Raw genomic sequence first — 25,317 nt, 5'->3', positions numbered from 1 at the left:
CTTTGCAGCCTCTTCCCAGCTCTGACATCACTAGGATGCCTCTTGTTGGTTGTTATTTGTTTTGTGATCAGCAGAGCTCTTCCTGAGGGGACAGAGGGATCCTTGCAAATGATCACTGCTCTTTTTCCTGCAAGACCATCAGCTCCTCAGGGAATTTGAGATTCACAGCAAACTCTACCCCTGTTTGCAAGGAGGGGCTGCTGGTGGCACTGGGCATGCTGGGTTACTCTGGTGCAGTGCTCTGCCTTTATCCCATCTCCAGGCTGTGCTTCCCTCCTTGGTGTGTGGGTGGTGGTGCCTGTGATGTCCATCCTGGTTCGTGCCCAGAGGATCTCAGGATCCCCCTGCTTTACTCACGTGGGGTGACCCCCATGTTTCAGCCAAGCAGGGTTACATCTGTCCATGGCCATGTGACACAGCGTAGACAGGTGTCAGCTGGGCAAGGTCTTCCCTGCTGGGATCCAGTGAGTGACTTTTCCCTTGTCCCCTCTGGTGCAGGGCGTGAGTTTCGGGTCATCATCATCAGCACGGTCCACACCAGCGAGAGCCTGCGCGTCTCAGCCTCCCACCACCTCGAGTTCTTCAACGAGGCCAGAGTGCTCAACACCATCATGACCCGGGCTCAGTCGCTGGTGGCTGTGGTGGGGGACGCCGTGGCCTTGTGCTCCCACGGCCAGTGCAGCAAGGTGTGGAAACGGTTCATCCAGCAGTGCATCGACAAGGGGAGCATCTTCCCGGAGAGCCTGACAATGGCTCAGATCAAACAGGCTGCGTGTGACAAGGAGAGCTGGAGCAGGAGCCTGGAGGGGGATGAGGAGGACAGCGATGCAGAATCCTCGAGCTCTGAGGACGAGAGCATGAATGCTGATGATCCCATCCTCCAGGAGCTCTTAGATGAGAGCAAGAACATGCTGGTGACAGTGTCTGATGAAGGGCTGCTGAATGTGAAGGCCGAGGCTTCAAAGCAGTGGAAAGACAAGCGGGAGTATGTCAGCTTCTCTTCTCAGATGATGCAGCAGTACCAGCATATGCACCCCCAAATGTACAAGAGGTGTGAGCTGATCAAAGAGGGCTTCGACAGAGCTTCTGCCTTCACCCTCAATGACTCCCCTGCCATGAACATCCAGATCAAAGGCAGAGTTAACTGTGGGACAGCTTTCACGGGGGACGAGGTGCTGGTGGAAATCCTGCAGAACAGCACAGGTGATGGCAGCAGCCACCGCCCACAGGGGAGGGTGGTGGGCATCCTGAAGCGTGCCGAGAGAGAACCGACCTTCATCTGCATGATGGATGAGTTTGATCCCCGTGTGATGATACCCATCGATCCCACTGTCACCAAAATATTCGTCCCAGGGCTGAAGGAGAAACCCAATGTCATCCCCATCCGCAAGCTTGTCAATGGGCAGTACAGAGTGGTCAGCTGTGAGAAGATCAGCCAGGAGACAAGGAGGTGCCAGTTCTTCTGTGTCCAGGTCATCTCCTGGAGGGAAGGATTTTACTACCCTTTGGGGATAATAACAGAGATACTGCAGGCAGCACTGACTTTGGAAGAAGGCTTAAAGATCCTCGCCTTGGAGTATGGTTTGGAGAACAAATACCCAGCTGCTGTCACCAAAGAGGCAGCCAAATACGCCTCCAACAGCAACATAAACCTCACCAAGGAAGCTCGGAAGGACTGTCGGAATTACATGACCTTCACAATTGACCCCCAAGGTGCCAGGGATTTGGACGATGCCATCAGCGTTAGGGATCTTGGGCGTCACTATGAGATTGGGATCCACATTGCAGATGTGGCTGGCATCATTCCCAAAGGCAGTGCCTTGGACCTGGAAGCAAAGAAGCGGGGTGTCACCTTCTATGCTCCCAAGCAGGAGCCTCTGTGCATGCTCCCACCCAAAATCAGCCAAGATGTCTGCAGCCTCCTGCCGCAGAAAGACCGACGGGTGATCTCCTTGTTTGTCACCGTAGAGAAGGAGACTGATCAGATGTTAAAGGGAATCTTCACCATCTCCGTGATCCGCTCGGACAGGCAGCTGTCCTACGAAGAGGCAGAGCTCTGCATTAAGAATTGCTACAGGGGAGCAGCAAAGGCCCTTCGTTTTGATACCCTGGAGGACTGCATCGCTGTGGCTTATCACTTCTCCAGGATCCATCGGAAGTCTCGGCTACAGGAGGACTGTTTCTATGACCGGCTGGATGAGGAAAGTTCCCCAGGTAACAGGGGGTCCCATCAGATGATAGAGGAGTTAATGATCATGTTCAATAGTTTTGTGGCTGAGTTCCTCACCAACCAGGAGGTGACCAGAAATGTCACTCCTCTCCGGTGTCAGTGTGAGCCAAGTCTTGCACAGCTGTCACACATGAAAAACAAGTACAGCCACATCATTCCTTTGTCCATTCATCTCTTGCATCACCTTGGAGAAATGCCTCCTGCTCAAGACCCCCCTAAAAATGTGGAGTTCAGTCTTCTGGGCCCCATCTGGGAGCACCTGCAGTCAGCTGCTAATGCCCGTGACTTCCAGAAGATGCTTGACCTCGTTGTCACTGATGACATCCACCCAAAGCTGGCCCCCGTGGTCCTGGAGTTCAGGAGACTGCTCAGCCGCTCCTACTTCTGTCGCTCCAACTCCACCGTGCAGTCGAAGGCAGGCCATTACTCCCTGCACGTTGACTCCTACACCTGGGCCTCCTCTCCCATCCGCCGGTACGTGGACGTTGTGGTGCAGCGGCACCTTCACTCTGTGCTCCGCAAGAAGCCCCTCATCTATTCCGTGGACGACATTGAGTTTCTCTGTCACGACTTCAACAGGAAGAATAGCCAGGCAATGACGTATGAGAAGAGAGCCCACTCCCTGCAGATGGCCAGCCAGCTGAAGGACCAAGTCCTGCAGAAGATTGCCTTTGTGGTGGATATCGAAGAGATGAGCAGGTTTTTTAAAGCCCTGTTTCCCCTGAACAACGAGAGTCTTCCAGATCCGCAGAGAATTAGCTACAGGTCCCTTCAGCTGATAGAGCAGCCTGTGTTCATCCAGCAGCGGAGCAGCATGAGGCTGACCTGGAAGAGGAGGATGTACTCTGCAGAGACAAAGGAGCAGAGCCTGCGGGAAGGACCCCTCTGTGACAAGAGTGTCACCCTCTTCCGCACCCAGACGTGGCAGGAGGTGCTGACGGCCATCAGGAACGAGGAGTTTGAGAGGGCCGCGTCCCTCCTGCGGCAGAGCAAGGACCTCTACCACCGGCACATAGGCTGGGTGAGGAAGAGCTCCTGCTCCCACTACATGGAGCTGTCCCTGGAGCTGAGCGCCGGCGACGCGTTGTGGTTCCAGCTCACCACCGACGTCAGCCGCGGCTTCCTGGTGCCCTTCGTGCAGCTGTGGTGTGTGACACCGGGCTTTGAGGTCTGCCTGCAGCACATGGAGAAGCCAATCGACTGCTTCTCGGCCTACGCCACGCTGCAGTCCAAGGACAAGTACAAGAACACGACGGAGTACAACAAGGTGTGGATGCCCATGAGTGCCATGGAATCTGCGTCGTGTGCCGTGGCCGAGAATGACTCAATTGTCCTCCATGATATTAAAATAAAGTGGGCAAAGCAAAGGACGAACAAAGGACAGCTGCAAGGGAGCTTTGTGCTGAACAAGAAGTGGTTGGAGGACTGCTCCATTGAAGTGGACTTCTTCCACTGTTACCTGTGCATTCGTTTAGGTGGGCTGAAGCTTCCCAAGAGCCCTCAGAGCGATGAGGAATGCCTCAGCCATGGCCTCCAGAAACTGTCTTTGCTTGACAATGGCAAATCAGAGAACAAACTTGTGGTTGATCCCGATACCTACACCTGGGTGGCTCACGGGGTCACGGAGGAGTTCAACGATGACGAGAAGTTGGACAGGACTGGTAAACAGACTATGAATTTTTACATCCACTATATGTCTATGGAGACCATCCCTGTGGAGATTTCACAGGATTGTGCAAGGTTCACGGTGGAGCTCATTCCAAAGATGCTGCCAGACATGTAAGTGGGCTCAGCAGTGTGCTCTGGTTAACCTGGCTTCCCACAGGACCCCTCTACTGCACCCCCATGGGCTTTCCTCACTGCTGTGGCTGATCCCCTGAAAAACCTGCTCTTATCCTTGCTCTGACTGGCCATACTGTTGGGCTGTGGGTCTTTGTGGGGGGTGGCAGCACCCCCCGTGTCTGTTCTCCAGAGGGTCTCATGCTCTTCTGGTTGTCCCTGAGAATGGGGAGATAGGGGAAGGTGGTGAAATTTCCCTGAGCATCTGCTTCTTATATTACTGCAATATGTGTTTTAAAGGCCAAGTGAAGCCCTGGAGTGGGATTTGCTTAGTGGAAGAGTTCCCTGATTTCCAAATCATTCCCCTTTGTTGTTGCTGCAAAGCAAGTTCTGCTCTTTTTAAATCAGAGCTGGTGTCTAGTTTGCCCTTCCTTGTACACAGCACAGGCTGCTATGCACCCCCAGTGCTGTAGCATTCTCAGGGCAGAACGTGCTTCCTTTTGCATCGTGAATTTTAGGAAACATTGGAAGCTAATCCAAAAAAAGGGTGTGGGCCATAACAAAACAGACTTGGGACAGGAGTTGTGTTTCTTGCTCTCAACATCTTTGCGGGCTCAGCTTTTCAGTCAGTTGAGAAATGGTCCCAGATGCAGAGGAGCAGAATAAGTTTATGTTATTTGTGGTTTAAGTTCTTTATGGAAGGAGTTAATGCAACAACAAAGAAGAGAGAAAGAATAAGTAAGCAGTTAAGCAAAGCTGTATTGCAACTTTTGCTATTTTATGCTACATTCCATTCATTCCTATTTTTCCTTGTCTGTCAGACGGAAAGAAAAAGCAATTTGGAGGCTCAAGTATGCCTCTGACCTTGCTGTAAGGATTGCCCTTGGCCACGAACCTCCTCAGAAACGTAAGTGCAAATATTAACCTTTGTTACCTTGTGGCTATTTACTTCTGGCCAGGGAGGTGCCCTGGCAGTTTCTGTGGGCCCTTGTCTGCAGGGGTGATAGGGGTGATGCTGCTATGTAATTTGGGATGCCCTGCTGGTGGCTGGCACAGCTGAGATTGTCATCCCCAGGACTCACAGAGATGGTTCATGGGCAGAGCATCTTGGCATGGGACAAGGATTATTTCTAGGTGGTTTTGTAATGAACCACCATCACTAGGTACCTGCTACACCCTCTTGCTGGATCATTTCTGTGCTGCCCTCAGTAACCTTCTTTAAATTTGTTTTCTTGGCTCTTTGCCCTAACAGTGACAAAATCCAAAATCCTGCAGCAAAAATCCTTTGATATCCCTGGCAGCAACTGGAAACTTAACAAGAGTCAGAACCAGGCTGTTCTGGATGCTCTAAAAAAGTCCTTCATGCTCATCCAAGGCCCACCAGGTAAGAGGGGACAACAGAATGCACCTGCTGTGGTATGAATGGCAGGTGAGAGGTGATCTGCTGCTTTCCATTGTACCCTTGGTGAGCCAGGAGAAGGGAGCATGGGTTGGCATCACCCACAGCTGTGCAAGGCAATCCCCTTCATTCTTGATTTTATTTCGTGGCTGATCAGCTGGATGCAGGTCCAGAGCATGAATGTTGTAGTTAAAATGATCTCAGCAAATTCCTTTTTTTCTAGGCACAGGGAAGACCGTTGTTGGAACTCACATTGTCTACTGGTTCCATAAACTGAATGAGGAGAGTGTTGAGAAGGACAAAACACCGTACTTGGAAGAGGAAAAGGACAAGAAGAGAAAGTGCATCTTGTACTGTGGCCCATCCAACAAGTCTGTTGATGTTGTTGCTGGTAACTATCACCTTTTAAGGCCCTGAAGTGGCTAGTACTGGTGGGAGGGAGAATGTGGTGTGGAGGGACCCAGAGTGGGGCTGGTCCTTGCAGAAGACCCTGCACTGCAGGGCAAGGACCGGAGATGGGATGATGAGAGAGGGACAGGGAGAGACAGGCCTGAGCACCACCAGTGCCTGGTGCTGTCTGAGCAGACCTGCCCTCCTTCTCCAGAGATGCTGCTGAAGATGAAGAAGCTGAAACCACTGAGGGTTTATGGGGAGGCCATTGAGACGATGGAATTCCCATACCCGGGGAGCAACCGGAACATCTCCCGTAAATCCCTACGGGATGCAAAGCCAAAACGTGAGCTCAGGTAGGATGGCATGGCCCTGCAGGCTCCTAGGGTGCTGGGGAGAGGTGGCTTCTGCATCAGTAATGCTGAGCAAACCACAGCAAATAGTTTCATTCCACCACTGCAGAGCAGCACTATTAACCTGCTTTCTAATTAATTTGTAATTAATTTTTTTAAGTGAGTGTGTACACTCTAATGTGGCACCTAGTCAGGAAATCCAGGTAGTTGAAAAGTCTCTAGATGTTTTCATCTCCTTTTGGAACAGCCCTGAACATCTCTGACTTCATTCCTGCTTGCAGCTGCTAAAGGGAAGTGGTTGAATTTTATGTCCTCGAGGTTGAATTATTTGGTCTACAAAGATGGGAAAGTTTGGCTGTGAGTTTTTTAGCTAATGGAGTTCTCCACGTAAGCAGGTGGTGTGCTCTGCTTCACTGTAGAAGAAATTACTCAGGTCTCAGTGTTGAGGGAAAATATTTATATATTGACTCTTTATTCAGTGAAATAATCCTGCACCATCGCATCCGGCGGGCGCCCAGCCCCTTCTGGCAGAAGATCTGTCACTTTGACACTCGGGTGAGGAATGGAGAGGAGATCACAGAAGAAGAAACAAAGGAGTGAGTAGGAAGAGACCCTGGTGAGAGATGGCTGACTTTGGCTGTGTGCCACCTCTGAAGCACAGATTAATAAACTGTGTGTTCAGAATAATGATAAAAAGTGATGAGCTTGAGGTTTCAGCTACAGCACAGAGCCTCAGAATCACTTTTGCACTGGTGCTGTTGTCCATCTGGACCAAAAATTCCTATTCTGCCTTTGTGACCCTTGAATCCTTCACCTGGACCCCCTGCCCTGTTGAGCTCAGGACAAAGTACATTTCCTACAGTGTCCATCCAAAGCCCTTTTCTGGGAACACCAGCTCATCCTGGGGAGGGAGGTGAAGCCATAATAATTTGGGAAAGCATAACCTCTGCCTGGTTCCCACATGAGGAATCTGGAGGTGCTTCCCTTATGCATAACCTGGTGTTTTCTGCATCAACACTAGGTACAAAGGTTGGTTGACACAAGGTCGTTCGTATCAGCTGGCGCATCACGATGTCATCCTGTGCACCTGCTCTGTCTCATCTGCTGGCGCCCTGGAGAACCTCAATGTCAAGCAGATAATCATTGATGAGTGTGCCATGTCCACAGAGCCCGAGACCCTCATCCCCTTGGTCTGCCACAGCCGTGCTGAGAAGGTATGTCCCTGCCAAAGATGTGTCTCTGGGACAGCTGCTCAGGGCTCTCAAACCCTTTCCATCCCTTACCACACTGCTCTTACAAGACCTGTTAGGATTTTAAGGTTTGTGCTTCTTTATGGGGTGGGTATCGCTGACACCAAAAAAATATTCTGGCCCAGGTACAAAGTATTAACATGACAAGAAGCATAGACATAGTTTGGGCTGTTCAACCTGGAGAAGAGAAGGGTCTAGAGAGACCTTAGAGCCCCTTACAGTGCCTAAAGGAGCTCCAAGAGCAATGGAGTGGGACCTTGGACAAGGGCATGGAGTGACTGGACAAGGAGGAATGGCTTCACACTGATAGAGGACACAGTTAGATTGGATATTGGGAAGAAATTCTTCCCTGTGAGGGTGGGGAGTCTCTGACACAGTTTGCCCAGAGAAGCTGTGGCTGCCCCATCCTTGGAAATGTTCAAGGACAGGTTGGATGGGACTTGGGGCAACCTGGGATAGTGGAAGGGGTCACTGCCTATGGCATGGGGTTGGAACAAGATCAGCTTTAAGGTTCCTTCCAACCCAAACTATTCTGTGCCTCTAGAATTCTATGGTTCTTTGTGTTCCTCCCATCAGATGGAAACATTATCTAGGACAGCATCTTTATGTCACATCCAATGTGGTCTTTGGCTGAGGTTGCTGTAAATGTAACATAAATAAGTAGCACCAAATATCTGTGTGCAAACTGCCTTCCAAAGAGCTGATGGCCTTTGCAGTGGCTCCACCTTGCAGCTGAGGTGTCTGCTCTTCCTTCCAGGTTGTTTTGCTGGGGGATCACAAACAGCTGAGGCCAGTGGTTAACAATGATGTCTGCAAGACCCTTGGCATGGAGACGTCTCTCTTTGAGCGCTACCAGGAGCAGGCCTGGATGCTGGACACGCAGTACCGCATGGTGAGGCCCTCCAGTGGATTGTCTTCTCTCCATCACAGAAAATCCAGGCTTGCCTTAAGCATTAGATAGTCTCCATTAGTCTCCATTGTGCTTCCCCTTCCTAGACACAGGATTATATGTAGGAATATGCCAGTGCCAGCTCCAGCAGAATGGCACTGTTCTGAAGCCTGCCCAGAAAGATGCTGCAGGCTGAGAAGTTCATTGGGTTTTGTTCACCTCAGTTTCCCTCCTTTTCTCTGCCAGCACAAGATCATTTGTGAGTTCCCATCCCAGGAGTTCTATGAAAAGCGGCTGAGAACATGTCCCCAGCTAACTCGGAAACCCAGTGTGCTCCACCACAGAGACAACAACTGCTGCCCCATCATCTTCGGGCACGTGGAAGGGAAGGAGCACTCCCTCATGATTTCCACTGAGGAAGGAAATGAGAACTCCAAAGCTAACCTGGAGGAAGTGGCACAGGCGGTGAGCAGGGTCCTGGGGAATTGCTGGGGATGCAGAAGGGAGGGAGTTGTGCTGGAATTGTGGAGGGATGATAAAGATGATAAAGATCAGCAGCGTCTGCCTGGTGCCTCCCGGGTCTGGAGCACACCAGGACGACCCTGGGCAGAGGCAGGTGTAGGGCAAGGTGATTGCAAGGCAGGTGCCATGGGTGGCCTGGGGAGGGGCGCTGGGGGGCTCTTCCCTGCAGCCCCGCTCCCAGGTGAGCAGGACGCTGGTGTCTCCAGGTGAGGATAGCCAAGCAGCTGACACTAGATGGCACCATCCGGCCGGACAGCATCGCCATCCTGAGCCCCTACAGCGCCCAGGTGTCCGAGATCAACAAGAGCCTGCAGAGGGAGGGCATCCGCGGGGTGACCGTCTGCACCATCACAAAGAGTCAAGGTGAGGGGACAGCAGCGGGAGGGTTGGGCCTGTCCCCTCCTGCCTTCCTGAGGAGCTGCTCACAGAGACAGTCCTTGAGCAAACGCTACCCCAGGGTCATTGCAGCCATGGAAGACCAGATTTCTGGGTGATTTGTGATTATAGTAAATCCTTTGAAAGCCTCTGGAGTGCTTGGGCAGGGTGAGGCTGCTGAAGGCAGGGAGGTGAAGGATCTCTAGTGGAAGATTTCTAGTGAAAGGTTCCCTGCCCATGTCAGGGAAGTTGGAACACAGAATGTCCCTTCCAAACAAAACCATTCTGTGATTCTGTGCTTCTATATCTGAGAAGGGTGTTAGAGAACTGCCAGAAGACATTTGTTCTCTTTGGAAAGCAATAACCAGAAGTCCAAAGGCCTCCAAAGCTGGAGAAACCCAGAGGGTGGCAGTAGAGAAATGACTGTCCTGTGGGGTAGAGAAATGGCCAGATGCTTCCTTCTAAGAAAATCTGGTTTGTTTCCACTTTCTAGGAAGTGAATGGAAATATGTGATCCTGTCAACTGTACGCTCCTGCCCCCGGTCTGAGATCGATAGGAAGCCCACAAAGAGCTGGCAGAAGAAATACCTGGGGTTTGTTACCGACCCAAACCAGGTCAATGTTGGCATCACACGAGCTCAGGAAGGGCTCTGCATCATAGGTTGGTATCCTTGGACCATGCACAGGCCTTCAGGGGAATAGGATTCTTGGATAAAGGGATGGTGATCCAAACTATTACAACCAGTGATCATGCTTTATTCTTCTGCTCTTTAGTCTGGGATTTTGAAACTGGGGAATCTAGGCAAAGCAGGGTTCATTCCCAACTTGAATACAGCTAATATAGTTAGTTTTTCTCACCCTTTGTTTTGGACCGTGTTGTTTCTGTTGATTTCATGCTAGAACTCCGTCCTAACAAAAATCTGGCTGCTCATTTTGCTCCTAATCATGCAGGTGTAGGCTGTGATGTGTAGGGAAGCTGCTCACAGATATGACAGCATGGAACAGGGAGCTGGGATTTCACAGATATCCCCCTGCAAGTGACCCAGCCCTCTTAGCTAGAGGTTATAGACAAAAATGGTATCAGCCAAGCCTCTTCCAGCCACTCACCTGCTGTCCCCATCCTGCTGCCCACAGGGAACCGGTACCTCCTGGAGTGCAACCCTTTGTGGAAGAGACTGGTCCAGCATTACTACCACCACAACAGCTGCACTACAGCCCAGGAGATCCGTGTCAGGAGGACCCCAGCCCTCTCCCGGTGAGGAAGGGCCCTCTCTGTCTGAACTGCATTATGTGTGCCTTGGAAAGGACCAAATCTTTCCATTATTCAGTGACCTACGGAGCCAAATGCAGCGGGGGATCTGGGAGCTTCCCATGACAACTCAGCTTCAGCGTCTGCTTCAGCATCTTGAGGTGTTTTTAATCAGTGCAATCCTGGGCAGGAACTTTCAATTATAGCAAACCAAAAAGGCATTGGAAATAGATAATGGGCATGTGACTTTACTGATGATGATACTATTTTTGTAAGCAAGCTGCTCAGCAGAGCCCTCATCCTACTGCAGCTGCAGTTTGGGGGGACCAAATATTTACTCCAGCTGTCAGGGTTGCACTTTGGGGATCAAATGCTCAGTCTGTTCATCGGGGGGGAACGACTGCACGCAGTGGAGCAGCACAGCAAGATGCTGTTTGCCATGGAGGACCAAAGCTTCTGAGTACTGCCTCTCATTTTAAATCCAAGGACAGGAGATTTTTAAGACTTTTCACTTTTTACTTTTTTTTTTTAAAGTGAAGGAGGAAAGCAACGAGAGATGCATGCACCACTCTTTGTCTAGCCAAAATGATTTTGTCTGAGCGTGTAAATATCACAGTAGCAAGGCCAAGGTGATTTTGTAAATAGATTTACGTGCTCTTTGTAGGAAGGAGGTTGTCCTCACCAGCATAAAGGCAACAAAAAGCGGGGACCTCTCCTACCAGGAAACCTTGGGATTTTTCAGCCCATTTTAAACTGTTCAGAATTTTATTTGAAATCTCCTGTTCATCCTCCCTCCCTTTCCTACCCCACTTTTTTTAAAGCTGCTTTTAATTTATTAACTTTTAACTCTGTGAATTTGTTTCACAGCCTTATGGCCTGAGTTTTTAACAGCAGTGAAGGAGTGTATGTGTATAATGTATTTTTATATTTTCTGTAGCCAAACTGCTGTGAGCTGGAAGCTGTGGTTCACCAGAGAGGCTGCTTTCACCCAGTGACATGTGGCTGGTAGAGATGTATTGTGGTGAATGGTGCCTCTGAAAATCATGGAGCTGCTTTTGGAAGCATGACAGTTTTGAGGGAGGGTGTCTTTTATCTCATTTCAATTCTGAATGTATGAAGTGCCTGCCTCAGCTCTCCCCAAACCACATGCTTGGCTGTCCTTGGGTGTTTATGTGGGATGGAGCTGAGATGCAATCACACAAGTTTTCCTTGTGGTGTGAATCCCTGTGATGTCACAGCGTTATGGCAGGAGGAATTTTGTCCTGTTTGCAACTGAAATCCAGCATGGCTCTTTCCCATGTGGAGGAATGGCAATAGGAAAGCATTGTGTCTGTAAAAGTTTCTGTTTAACTCTGTGTTTCTTCTCATGACTCTGTGTTAGACTTGCCTCCAGAACCTATGGAGAGCTTTTGTTGTTCTCTTCCTAGTTTAAACTACCTTCCTGCAGTCTGCCTTTGGGGGGGTTGAGCTGTATGCCAAAGACCACCAGGCTTGCTCTTGTCCTTCTGAAGCATAAATAGTGGGCATATGGCTGGAAATTCCATGAAGGATAAAAACCCATAGGAAGTATCTCCTGCTGGTTCTAAAGATGCTTGGTAAAAGCTGGTAAGATGTAAAATTAATTGTTCCTCTTTGAAGTCATCCTGTGTGGGATCTTAAAAGATTCTGCACCAGCCTGATTAGCAAATATTATTGCAATTCCAAAATAAGATTGTCTGTGGATCATTCTGTGGACTACTGAAATGAAATCATCTGGCTCCAAAGATGCTATGGAGGATTGCAAAAAATGCTGGAATTGTTGGGATAACTACTTTAGCATGGTGCCAGCTTCATTTAACAATGCCACCTTGGTTCCTTTAGAACCAGTGGGTCTCATTTTCATTATCTCCTTTAAGTGAAGAGTTTCTCCCCTGGGTTTTGTGCTGGTTATTTCATACATGTAACACAAACAAGGAGACTCACCCCAGATTTATGGTTTAGTCAGTGCTCTTGGGGGGGTTTGGCCAAGAGAGAGTCCTCATAAAGCAACTCCCTTTGTCCTTAGCGGGGAAAAAAGTGTTTATTTCTACTCTGTGGAGGTAGAATGAAATGTTTTGCTTGGTCTGTGTTGCAAGACAATATACATGTTATTTTTTTCCCTCTGAGGATGTATTTTATAACTGGTGATTAGGAAATGCACCCAAGCAGCAGGTACAGCCAGGCTGGGCCCTCGGGCTGCTGGTGCTGTCAGCAGGTTCCTGGAGAGCTGGGCATGCAATAGTCAGGGATAGCAGAAAGTGCAATTAAACTTTTTATAGACTGTAGCTGAGTATCATGTTCTTGTCCTTATGCTCATGGAGTGAATCATAGAAATCAATAGAGGAAAAAAATTTCAGATTAGCCTGGTTTCATTTGCATGCAGAGTTTTGAATTTACTTTAGGAAGAATTTTATGTTCGAGCAATATTCTTAAAATACCAAACTTTTGGTAATCCCAATAGGAAGACCCTGGCAGCGTGGTGCCCAGGGCATCTGTCCAGTCACAAGCTTTGTGCTCTCCACACTCAAAGACAAAAGCACATGGCTGCAGGACACAAATGTCAGTTCATCCAACAGCATTAACTTAATTTCTTCAGCACTACCTAGAGCTTGAGCACAAATTGAACAAGGGAACCTGTGCAGGCAGCCAGTGGTGAGCCCAGCATCAGGGGGCTGGACTGTTTTTGAGGATTTGGACAGATCTGTGTAGGACAATCAATTTACTGCAATAAATCTGTGGGGTTTTTAAAAATAGAAATGAAATGTCAAGTGTCATGAAGTCTGAATTAAGGAACTTGAAATGGGGCAGGTTTTTATCTTTTGTATGTCTGTGACTTGCAGCAAACCTCAAATGACCTTTTGGATACCAATATTTTTATCTGCTTTGACTGTTCATAAGAATGAATCTCAACATTCCTTTTTTGATATTTAAGCCATAATTGTAAAAATTATTTGAATTTATTTAAATAATAAATTTTATTACTAAAAGGTCTGTTTATGTGGTGGTTTGACTAGAATCTGTGTGGGGACAGCTCTGTTTGGACTGAACCAAATGGTAAAAAAAAAAAATCAACATTAACTGCAGGTTTTTGGCAGAGAATAATTTTTTACATATTGATGTATTACCCTTCCCTGTTTGTTGGGAGGCTTGGGGATTTATTGTTGGGTTTTGGTTGGTGGCTTTTTTTAAATTAAAGTGATCTTTTCATGCAATATAGAGGTACCGTGCTTAGGTACCTGTATGGCACAGGGTGTAGAGGGTGAGAGGAAGCAGTGAGGGACATACGTCTGGGTGGGTGATTTGAAGAGTTTAAGAATTCAGTTTAGGTATTTTGGAAGAAGGACAATACAAACCCAAAACATCATTGGAAGAAGCTGACACTGATCATCCTTCAGTGGATGGAAAGCACTGGATGGTAGAGATGCTTCTGTCTCTTGTGCTCTGCTTCAGATGTGCCCTGCAAGATTTTCTGGTTCTGGCTGCTCCCACCATTGCCTCTGGCAATGGGACAAAACTGTTGATCCCAAATGCTGCCTAAAGATGTTCTTTTTGGCGAGAAATTTCAAATGGGCTACTGCTAACCTGGAGAGATTTTGGGAAGGCACCTGTACAATTGCTGTTGAAAACAGAACAAGTTTGATTTAAAGCAAACTGTTTAAACAATTTCTTTTTAATTACTCTTACTCATCTTTTTCATTAAACCATTAAACTGAGGGAGTCGGTCTTGTGAGCCGCCTCATAAGGCTGCGGTTGGGGGCTTCCTTGGTGTCTTCAGCAGGGTGAGTTTTTGTCTTCAATATAATGCAGTCGTGCCACTGTGAGTAGACGAGCGTGTGCGTGTCGGATCTCCTCACTTTGAACTCGTACAACCTGCCAGGCAGCAGGTGGTTGATTACACACGGGTTGGAGATGACTTCCTGGGTCCGACCGTATCCTGGTTCTGTCTGACTGTCATCTGTCACCAGCTTGATCTCCAGCTGCCATCGTTCCAGGTGAGACTCTTGGCTCTCAGTGAACCACTTGAGCTGGGCCCAGGTCTGGCACGCAAACGACTCTATCCGATCAAAAATCGGCGGCTTCTTCGTGTAGAGAGAAAAAGTAATGGGAGGGTGTAGAGCACCTCCGAGGTGTATCTGTGACACCAAACTATGCTTGACGTGGAGCTTCCTTGGCTCTTCCAAGGAAATGAGCTTATTGAAAAACATGGAGAGCTTGAGCACTCTCTTTATATTCAAGTCCCACTGGGAGAGGAAATCATCTACGTCACAGATCTGTACGTAACGGCTCAGCTCCTCCCGGCCTCGTTCCAGCTGTTCCAACAGCTCTGTTAAAAGTGCCAGCTGGATTTCAGTCTGTTTTTTCCCCACCTTCTTGATCTTCTGGAGTTGGCAGGGGTTTGCTATTTGCAAGATGTCAGCAAAAATCATCATATTGTTCTGGTCTCTCACGCACACGTGTCTGGGCTCAAACTTCAAGTAAAAGTAACACTTCTTCAGAAGATGAACTTTGTTCCAGTGGTACTGGAGGTGGTGGGGGTTCAGGTCAGAGCGCAGGAAATCCAGAACAAGGTTTTTGTTTCTCAGGTACTGCTTCATGCTGGCATTGTCATCCTGGTCTTCTCTGGGTGGGGTACTGTCCGGAGTGGTTTCAGGCTCATGCAAAACCTTAGCCATGTTTCCAAAGCTTGGGTGCTGTGTAGGAAAGCAACAATAATAACATTAAGAACTAAAGGAAAAGCAGCTGTGAGGGAGTACAATCATGGCTGTGACTCTTCTCTCTTAATTAAAGCTTAGCTTATAAAGAACTGTCAGACTAGATGTAGTTTCAGAGGAATTTTCCTTTATACTTGTCTGGTGTCTAATGTTTTCTATCCTCTACTTATATGTGTTCCAACTGGTCTCCCTCTACCCGCCCTTGAGAGGTTCTACCTCTACTTAATAGATTCACTGACAGGAACTATTCTCTGATACACTCTGCCAAAATTTCTCCCTATCTTATTATCTTGTATCATTCTAATTAGCTGCCTTTGTACTCCTGTAAGCACTTTCTTTCCATTCTTCTGCCTCTCTGGAGATGCCTATTTTTCTCTCTTTGTAATCTGCCAGGCTGTTGAGGTTTGAGGCCCATCTTCTCAGCCAGTTCTACACAATCACACTGGTGATTCAAATTAACCCTCTGCCCCCACACGAGCTGGAATGCAGCAGGCAGAACAACACAATCCACCGAGTGCCACCTCACGACAGCTTCCAAGAGGAATGACAGCATTTTCCTTGTGCTTCTGCTTTCACCAGTGAATTGACAGTCGTAACCTGACAGTGTTTTCTGTGATGTGCTGCTTTCCCTATCTTTGCATTTAGCTTGAATCATCTCAGACCATGAGGTCTACTTGGATTTTCTGCAATGTACAGCAAGAGGATGACACACATGTAAAGCACCTCTAAACAGGTAACAGTTTGCTGTGTGGGTGTTTAGGCAGTGGTTCTTGCAGCACCACTTCTGCTGGCTTAATCTTAGCTGTTTACAGGGGTCTGGATTGACAGGACAAGGGGGAATGGCCTCAGACTGACAGAGGGCAGGATTAGATTGGATATTGGGAAGAAATTCTCCCTTGTGAGGGTGGTGAAGCTCTGGCAGAGACTGCCCAGAGAAGCTGTGGCTGCCCTATCCCTGGAATTGTTCAAGGCCAGGTTGGATGGGGCTTGGAGCAACCTGGGATAGTGGAAGGTGTCCCAACCCATGTCAGGGCATTGGAATGAAATGAGCTTCAAGGTCCTTTCCAACTCAAACCATTCTGGGATGATTTTATACTTCATTTACTGGCAAAGATGTGCCCAGGCTGATGGTGCCATCTGTGCCAAGGTGGAAGGTGTTTCTGTGTTGTGCTTTAGCTGAAGTGCCTGTGGCTCACACAGCTTATGTACCACAAACAGCAATTAGCTAAATAAATGCCTGTGTCCCTGTTGTCAGTGATACTGTAATGAAAACCCAGATGGATATTTAGGTGGCTTTCACAAGCTGAATACACTTGATTTGAAAACAAAATAAATATAGCATTCTGAAATCAAGATCTAATTAGGATTTCTTAATTCTTACATGACCTGTAGAAGCTAGATGGGGAAATCTACTTAACAAAGCAATTTTTCTTGGCCTCATTTTCCCTAAATTCATAACACAGCTAATAACACTTCCTCATAGGAATTCCAAGCATTTGTAAACCTTTCAGCTGTCTGGCCCTGAGCTGCACCACAGTTTATAGTAAGTCATTCATTTGCAACTTTATCTTCCAAGAGAGCTGTCAACTGAAGAAAAACAATCTGTATTTCCTTTTCACTTTTTTCTTTCCACAAAAAAAACCCGACCTAAACCAAAGCAGTGCCAGCTCCCAGCATCGTGTATGAAGCAGCAGGACCAGCACATGTGCCAGGTGACATTCCCCACTCTTTGAGGGATTTGGCTCTGCTGAGCAATGTGTTTGCCCACAGACCGAGCTGTCATTGTGCTTATTTTCCCTTGCTTTTCCCCATGTTTTTACATCCCTATTTTTTCCTCCTGCCAGGGAGGGCTGGCTGAATTCCCTGCTGTTCTGTTTGCAGCCGGGAGGAGCTGCATCACCCAGGGAAGGGGCTCTGTGTTCACCCAGGCCGGGCTTTGGAGAGGTCGCAGGGACACCAGGGGCTGCACCCTCGGGCCCTGGCCCACCTTGTCACATTCCGGGAGCAGTGTCCAGGTGCTGTTCACACTCCAGGAGCTGGTCCCGGTGCTGTTCAGACACCGGGAGCAGTGTCCAGGTACTATTCACCCCCGGGAGCAGTGTCCAGGTGCTGTTCACCCTCGGGAACAGTGTCCAGGTGCTATTCACTCCCGGGAGCAGTGTTCAGGTGCCGTTCAGAGCCCGGGAGCAATGTCCAGGTGCTATTCACACACCGGGAGCAGTGTCCAGGTGCCGTTCACACACCAGGATCTGTGTCCAGGTGCTATTCACCCCCGGGAGCAGTGTCCAGGTACTATTCACACTCCGGGAGCTGTATCCAGCTGCTATTCACCCCCGGGATCTGCGTCCAGGCGCTCCGGTCCCGGCGCGGCCCGGCCGGATCCCCCCGCGGCCTGGCCCGGCCCGGCCCGGCCCCGCAGGTCGCGGCCGTTGCCACGGCGACCCCTCGGCCTGGGGAGCCGCGGCCGAGCCAGGGCACCCCCTGGAATCGTCCGTACCCTCCCCTCCGTAACCCACGGAACCGTTTGGCTTGGAAAAACCTCAGAGCTCATCCCGTCCCACGCCCCAGCCGTGGGTAGCGATGGCAGTGAATCCCGCTAATCTCCTTCCCAGCCGCTTCCCCCCCTGCCCGTTCCCCGGACCTTCGGAGGCCTCAGACTCGGTGACACTGGGCGTCGTGGGGAGAGCGGCTCTGCTCTGCCCGTGCGGCCGGATGTGTCCGCGGCGTCTGCGGAGCGGTGACACGGCGGTGACACGGGCCAGCACCGCGGCGCTCGGTGCCCGCCGCTGCATCACAATGGCACCGATGGTGAAACCGGGGAAGGTGGAACGCTGCGGGATGGAATCGTGAAATCACAGGTTCGCAGAAGGGCTTGGGCTGGAAGGTCACCCCCTTCCACCCCCCTTCCATACCTTCCACTAACCCAGGTTGCTCTGTCGCCCTGATTTTTTAAGATTTTCTGAGGCTTCGGATGTTTACAGTCTTGCAGCAAACTTTCTCACACACTTTCTGTAAATAACTTACTGTTTTGCATTCTTTTATGGAGGAGGAGAAATTTGATGGACTGTTGGTTTGTCCAGTGTCATTGGAGAGGTGGCACCTTCACCCTCCAGTCCACTGTCACTTCTGGAAAACTATAAATATTGGAGTCAGAAAATAAACTTGCCTTTTCTTCACCTTGAGAGCAGCAGTGTGTGGCTTGTGTTATTTCGTGTCCTACAGTGACACTGCTCCGAGCCTTGTCCAACCTGGCCTTGGACACTTCCAGGGATGGAGCAGCCACAGCTTCTCTGGGCAACCTGTGCCAGGGCCTCCCCACCCTCACAAGGAAGATTTTCTTCCTAATATCCCATCTAAATCTCAGATAAAGCCCTCTGGGCTTTATGGCATTGCGGCAAATGGGGGCTTTTGGAGGGAGAGTCTTGAAAAGTCCTTCTGAGGCCAGACACCAGCGCTTCACTGTCCACAGTGAGACTGAGGCTGTTTCACAGTGTCAAGAGTTTTGTTAAACACATAATCCTTATGAAGGAGCTGTGTTGAAATAGGATATAAAATGCTCCATTAAGTGCAGCGAACTTCCTTCTGGGAAGGAAGGGATTTTCCTGCTCTGCTTTCCTATGGGACCTGGCTGCCCAGTCAGCTGTGTTGCTGTGGAGAAGCGAGTGGCTGGTCTGGTTCAAGGTGCCAAGCTCCTTACCACAACTGATGAACTCATCAGCAAACTGGTCAAGCCTCTGGGGCTGCAGGTGCCTTCGTACTCCCTGTTATTAAATCTTTGGGTCAGGGCTCAGCCTTAATGCTGTCTGGTGTGCTCAGCTGGAGCATCTCTGCTAAGCTTTTTTAATTGAATGACAGGCAGGATTCATAACGCCAGCCCTGGGCTCCTGCTTGAACATCAAGGGAGGAGGCGATGTGTCATTTTAAGAAATCAATGCATCTTCTCAAGGCAGCCAGAGCTTACCATTTCATTTCACAGCTGCCAAGAGATTAACTATCCAACTGTCAGGTGTCATCCTCTAACAGACAAGGGAGATAACAAATATGAGTGAAAGCAGGTTGGTAGCTTTGTTTGGAGAGGAGGGCCAGCAGAGATTAATATTTGATAATTACACAAATTTTCTGTGGGAAACGAATATTCGTGCTCGTGTCATGGGTCTTGATCCTGTTGTTTGGATGGTGTGTGCTGGGAAATGGAGCTGTCCCTTCCAATCAGCCTTGGTGGTCTGAGGGTGTGAGAAAGAGTCCTATGGAGATTCAGCTTACCCTGACTCCTGTTCCAGCTGGGCCCTGTGCCAGATGCCCACGGAGGAATCATGGAATCATAGAATCACAGGGTGGCTTGGTCTGGAAGGGGCCTTAATGCTCATCTCATTCCACCTGAGCACATCATGGTGCATGTTTGAAATGGGCTTTATGGCTGGAGTTGTGCAGAGACTTGCACTGAGCTTGCTTGTACTTCTATTCCCATAAATACTAAGCTGAATCCCAACTTTAGCATGGAAAAAGGGAATCCCTTTGGCTGCCCCTACCCTGAGCTGCTGGCCAAGCTGTTTTCTTGGTTTTAGGGATGGGAGAATAAACCTGCTTAGAGTCTGAAGCTGAAATTTTAATGTTTTCCATCCCTTTGCAACAGGGATCAATTCAGCCACAGGATTTTATAGCATTCTATGAATCTCTTTGAATTAATACACATACAAATGTGTCTGAAGGCTCCAACACCAGGTAACCCTTTGCCCCCCTCATCAGCTGAGCTGTCTCTGTGACAGAGCTGACAGCCACTGTCGCCCTGTTTGTCACTCTGCCTGTTCTGTCCACAGCATCAAAATAAAGAACTTGTTAGTCCTGTCTGAGATCAAGATATAAGCAGACAATTGATTTTCCTCCTTCCTCTCATTAGTGAGTTCTGACACTTAATAAAACATATATTTCCACACTCAGGGTAAGCAAAACATCCAGATAGTGTCTGTCAGAGAAGGCTGGGAGCAAGGATTAATCTTTATGGAAAATCAATAGCTGGAACAGAAAAATTGGCAGAACCCAAATTAAAAGTCACTGGCAATTTCTGTCTTCATATTTCACATCTGCATTTCTGAGAAAGAGATTTGCTGTAAAGGTAACAACCACAGAGGCAGGGAGGAGGGTGGACTTTGTGCCTGGTTCCTCTTCTGCTGTTCCCAGGTGGTACCTGGCCGGTGGAGGTGGGTGCCAGGTTTGGAGCAGCTCTTTTGGGCTGGTTCAATGTGATCCCTCTTCCAGGACAGAGGGCTGTGCAACGCTGACCTTTCTGCCAGAGGTTGGGTCCCAATGGCAGCACTGTCATTAAATTTCCCAACACCACCTCCTCCAGGGTGCCTGAGTTATCCCTGCAGCCACAAATTTTACCCATCCTTCAGGATGTTCACCTGGCTGCGTGGAAGCAGGATTTTCAGAGCAACATAAAGGCTCCAGCCCCCATCATCACAAGGGTATGACTGATTTACTCACTGCTCGCTCCCAGTTTCACTGGTGCCTCAGATACCTGAAATAAATTATACGTTCCAAATATATTCCAACTCTAAATCACAGCCACACATCAGTGAACTCGTGGCGTTCGTCAGACTCTGATTCAGAGGCTCACTTTGAGAAGGAAGAGGAATTGAAGTTTTCTAAGGCACCCGGGGGAAGGAAGGAGGGAATTGCTCTTGTGGGATGCAAAAGCCCCAGCTGGACCAGGGCAGGAAAGAGTTAATTGTGTCCCCGAGGCAGCAATTATCTCCAGCTCATTACACCCACTAATGGCACCCGAGGAGGGAGCCCCAAAGCCTGGACGTGCCAGAGTTTGTAGTGGCTGTTTGCATAGAGCAGGTCAATAAATTTGGGGGGTTGGAGGCTGGTGTGGGACGAGAATCTTCCCTGGTCTGAGCCCCGCGATTACGCAGGGCTGAGACCCCCGGATTTCCTCAGGAGCAGTTGCTTTCTAGGCTCTGCTTTCCTCCCCTGCTGATGGATGGACAGCCCGGACAAGTCTTGGCACCAAAGGGGACCCCTGGGGTGGACACCCCCTCCTTTCTCCGGCGGTGACATTAATTTAAGCACGTGTGGACATGAGAGCGGAGAGCCCGTCTGAGCCGCAGGCTGCAGCGGGGCTGGGTTATTGATGATCTCGCTCAGGGAGATGGAGCGGGGTCAGGGGAGCTCCTTTATCTTGCTGGAAGCTCATCAAAAGCCCGTTCGGATCTCTTTGTGCTGTGCTGAGCTTTGCAAGACAAACGCCCTTGAGCGTGAGTTCAAGGCAGGTTGGCCTGTCCCGGATCCCACGAGAGATCCCTTGCTGGCAGCCTCATCCCAGCAGCGACTGTGCTTCCCCTTTTTCCTGGAAACTTCCTAAGGGGCTCACGTTTCCTTGGATGTGGAAGTGGGAAGCTTGCTGAGCCTGCAGCTCTGTCCCCATGTCTCTGCTCGGGTGCAGCACACCTGGGGAGCTGGATGCCTGCCCTTCCCAGGGAATGGGACCTGGACACAGCTCCGGGCTCGAGCATTGATCCCGCTGGGATCGCGCTGCCGGCACAGCAGGCAGAGCTGCCCTGCTGTGATTTATCGCCCGGCTGGGCTTGCGCTCCCTCCCATCTGTCTGGGCTGCCATGTCCCGTGGATAAATCAGCCTGGAGCGTTTGATCCCACAACAGCCTACAGGCAAGGGGACTGCAAACTGCCAGGGCAGGAGCAGGGCAGGGGCTTTTATTTCTTGAATGCTACAGTGGTTTGAGGAACATTTGTCTGTGTGAAGGGCCAGGACTGGGGCATGTCTGTGCCTCAAGGAGGGATTGAGGCTCACAGAGAGTAATGACCTGCTTGGGTTTGTGGAGAAGGGGAGGTGAACTCTAAACAACCAGTTTAGTGCCCTCACTGATTCCCAAAAAGCTTTTCAGGGGAGCACGAGCACCTTTCACACGAGCACAGACACGGGCCCTTCCTGGGTTAGCAGGAGTGACTGTGGGGCTGGATCTGTGCAGAGGGAGCAGAGTCAGAGCTTGGAGTGATGTTGGGCTTTGATGTTGTCTTGCTGCTCACAGGGATGCTCTCCCTGGGGTCTCAGGCTGGGGCAGGGGCCCTGAGGATGCTCTCCCCCGGCCCTGAGGCTGGCTCAGGGGCTGTGGCACCCCATAGCTCTGGTCTGGGGGTTGATCCAGGGGGGCTGGAGGGGCTGCAGCACAGAGCCAGAGCAGGAGGGTCCTCTGGGAATCCTGACAGCCCCTGGCTCCAGCAGCAGGACAGAAGGGTGAAGTCATGCCCATGTCATCCCATCCATCTCTGCCTCTTGCAGGCTGGTCCCGGGGGAAGTGCAGGCTTTGGCAGCTCTAAGTGGGGTTGGAGGCGGATGCAATTCTGGAGAATAAGATTCCGTTGCAAAACCTGTAAAATAAAAAAATTAAAGTTCTTGGCTGAGAAGCTTGTTTAGAGATCTTATCTCTGGCAGAGGAAATAGTTCTTAATTCCCTCCCTTGCTGCCTCCCAGCAATTTCTGGGTCCCCAGAGGGGCACAGGCCATCAGCTCTGTCAGGAAACGAGCTGGGGAAGCAGCTTTTGTTCACGGAACTGAGACTGACCCAAAGTGGCTCTGGGTGAAGCTGCTGCTGCTGCCACGTGCAGTCCCTACTGTGGGGAGAGGCAGGTGGGGTGTGCGTGGGGTGGGCAGACTGCACAATGCATTTGAGACAGATTGCAGGCAAAAATTACATTTTTTGAAGTCTTGGGTGGAATCAGGAGGTGGTTTGGGCGATGCTGCTCTCCCTGCTCCATCCCCAGCGTCCCCTGGGCAGGGCTGCCTGGATTCTGCAGAAGGAGGGATGGGGGTCATAGTCATTCCACACACATGGGGGGGCTGCACTGCTCTGTTTGAGCTGGTGAGCTGTTGGGATATTGTGTGCAATGGGATGAAATGTATTTAAGCTTCGTGCCATCCACAGCCTTGTCTGCCGTGTGCCGTGGGGCTGAGCTGTCCGAGGACCCTCGTGACTGTCCTGCCATTGAACAGGGGACAGAGGGTGAGGAGGGTCCAGACTTCTGCCTCACAATGGGTCAGTGGGGAGAGCAGAGTCCCTGCTCACTCAGCTTTTGTCCCTTGTGTTCATTGTCACCTCCACCCGCATCACACCGAGAGCCTCCTCTGAGTCATCTCCCGCTCAGTGGAGTGTGTGGGCTTAGTGCAGCTTTAGCTGTTCATCCTCTGCTGTGCTGGAGCCTGACACGGGCAAGTGGAGCAATTCATCAGTGTGGGGATGAGGCAAATGAATGTCCTTTGCCAATACAATGGACCTTCATACAATGGACCTCTCCTCCCACCAGCTCAAGCAGCAGCTTCCATCTGAGCTGGTGTCGCTCTGGCCCAGCGAGCGCTGCTGAAGTGGCTGCTGCTTGAGCTCAGGAGATCTTAAAAGAAATATGGACTTACGTTTTATGATGAATGACTTAGTGCTTCAGCTGTAAAACACAGCCTCTGTGGAGAGGAGGCTCTTGAAAATGTTCCTGTGTGCAAGCAGAGGGAGAGAGAGCAAATCCATGGCTGCAGCAGCACCTCTCCTCTACTCTGAGCTTTAATCCTGCCAGGTGAGGTTGGTGCTGGCACTCAGGACTATGACTGGCCTCATGGCCATAGTGGCTGCCAGGGCTGTCCTTGCCTTTCCCACCCCGGCCCTGCTGCCTGGCTGTGGCCTTTGCCACGTGCAGTTCTGCCCCAGCACGTGCCCCCCTCCTGGTCTCTGAGGAGCACAGGGCTGGTGGCTCCTGGGGGATTCTGTCAGCTGTCAAATGCTTGAAGCACCTTTGTGGAGTTCAGCAAAGCTCTTTGCATACGAAATAGCAGGTCTCCAGAGAGCAAATCCAGAGTGAAACATCTCTCCTGGTGACTGACATCAACTTCCTCATTTATGGTGCTTTTCTGCTGAGCTGTGTGGTCACCCTCCCTTACCAACTCCTCACCTGCAGCACACGTGAGAGGTGAGCCAGGCTCCAAGCCCAGGCTCCTGCTGGGGTTCAGTTTCATCCCATTTGCAACGGCTGAGCTGGGAGTCAGGGGCCATGGGGCTCACGGAGCACATTTTGTGTCTGGTCACAGAGACAAGTGAGATGCCACAAGCCTGGAGTCAACATGATCCTTGTCACTGGTGTAGCTTAAACCAAGGGGAAGTCACAAGAGCAGAAGTGTTCTTGGAGATGCCACAGCATTTGTAACGGAGGTTTTGGGGGGTGTCTGCATTTGGTGGGGAGCAGCAGTGTAGCACAATGGGTCTCTGCAGCTGCGTTTGTCACCAGGACAGGGACAGTCTTAGGGCTTGTCCCACACTGGGAGCCAGTGTGACTGGAGTCAATGCAGCCCCTTCCCTGCCTGCAGGGACTGGGGGGATGTTTGAGCCCCCCAGGCTGCCCCTCACAGTGGGTGCCGCGCAGCGCAGTCAGTGCCTGAGATAACCCAGCAGGAAGCGGAGGAAGCACAGCCTGGGGCCCCTCGCCAGCCCCTCGGCATCGCTCCGGCTGCGGTCGAGCAGCCTCCCTGCGGCCCCACTGGGCTGAAAACATCCATTTTAGGTGCCTGTCGGCAGCGATTAAGGCGCACAATGCTGACGGCCGAGCGGGGGGAGCCCACGGCCACGCGGCCGGCGGCGCTGGGGCTGCCGCAGGGGGAGCGCAGCGAGGGCTGGCTGCCCTGCACGTCCCAGCGTGGCTGCCGCGGGTCGTGCGAGGCTGCGGGGCCGTTACGCAAGGGCTGCAGGGTGCCGGGACATCCTGTGTCCCACGCCGGCTCGGGCTGGCCCCAGGCTGCTGGACTCCTGTGGGCATCACCCACAGGAAAACTTCCTGTGGCTGCAGGATGCGGCTCAGCCTCGTGATGCTTTTCTCATCGCGGCACCAGAGGCTCCCAGCTGCTGTGACCAGCTTGGGCATCTGGGATTTGGGGCAGAGGATCTGTGCAAAGGGAGAAACTGATTGTGGCTACTCAAGTGGCAGATCTGCTGGGCATTTTCCTTGGGGGGTTTGGAGTGGGCAGACAGCTGGGTGAGGGGCTGCTGGTCCTTTCTGGCTCCTGAACCATGGGGTTGCCGGCTTGTGGCAGGATGGGGAGGTGTTTCTGTAAGGGCAGAGGCCAAGCTTGCCTGTCCTGCTAATCACAATGT

The 25,317-nt window shown here is 50.6% G+C and overlaps 2 protein-coding genes across 6 annotated transcripts in view; one reads left to right on the top strand and one right to left on the bottom strand.

Moving 5' to 3' along the window:
* HELZ2 (helicase with zinc finger 2) overlaps nt 1–13,441 on the top strand; it is a 29,906-nt gene extending 16,465 nt beyond the window's left edge. For 4 of the 5 annotated variants that reach the window (XM_054644634.2, XM_054644635.2, XM_077187266.1 and 1 more), the window contains exons 9-20: nt 499–4,009; nt 4,831–4,916; nt 5,262–5,393; nt 5,632–5,799; nt 6,013–6,154; nt 6,631–6,747; nt 7,173–7,365; nt 8,159–8,293; nt 8,537–8,755; nt 9,019–9,175; nt 9,681–9,848; nt 10,322–13,441. In XM_054644634.2, coding sequence (XP_054500609.2) covers nt 499–4,009; nt 4,831–4,916; nt 5,262–5,393; nt 5,632–5,799; nt 6,013–6,154; nt 6,631–6,747; nt 7,173–7,365; nt 8,159–8,293; nt 8,537–8,755; nt 9,019–9,175; nt 9,681–9,848; nt 10,322–10,446 — 5,153 coding nt within the window. In that variant the 3' untranslated portion in view covers nt 10,447–13,441. Of the gene's footprint in view, nt 1–498; nt 4,010–4,830; nt 4,917–5,261; nt 5,394–5,631; nt 5,800–6,012; nt 6,155–6,630; nt 6,748–7,172; nt 7,366–8,158; nt 8,294–8,536; nt 8,756–9,018; nt 9,176–9,680; nt 9,849–10,321 lie in introns of those variants that run through there. The other variant, XR_013184531.1, reaches the window with a different exon arrangement.
* Nucleotides 13,442–14,158: 717 nt separating this feature from the next.
* On the bottom strand, nt 14,159–17,979 carry FNDC11 (fibronectin type III domain containing 11). The gene is made up of 2 exons (XM_054644719.2): nt 17,808–17,979; nt 14,159–15,145 (listed from the first exon to the last, which is right to left on the bottom strand). The coding sequence occupies exon 2, from the start codon at nt 15,125–15,127 to the stop codon at nt 14,159–14,161; it is 969 nt and encodes a 322-aa protein (XP_054500694.1). The 5' UTR covers nt 15,128–15,145; nt 17,808–17,979.
* Nucleotides 17,980–25,317: the final 7,338 nt, after the last annotated feature.

This window comes from Agelaius phoeniceus, chromosome 17 (assembly GCF_051311805.1).
Source record: "Agelaius phoeniceus isolate bAgePho1 chromosome 17, bAgePho1.hap1, whole genome shotgun sequence".
NCBI lineage: Eukaryota > Metazoa > Chordata > Aves > Passeriformes > Icteridae > Agelaius > Agelaius phoeniceus.
This window is presented reverse-complemented; position numbering and strand designations above follow the sequence as displayed.

What these genes read in the sequence shown, in the direction of transcription:
- FNDC11 (XM_054644719.2), bottom strand. Translation starts at nt 15,127, where the DNA reads ATGGCTAAGGTTTTGCATGAGCCTGAAACCACTCCGGACAGTACCCCA.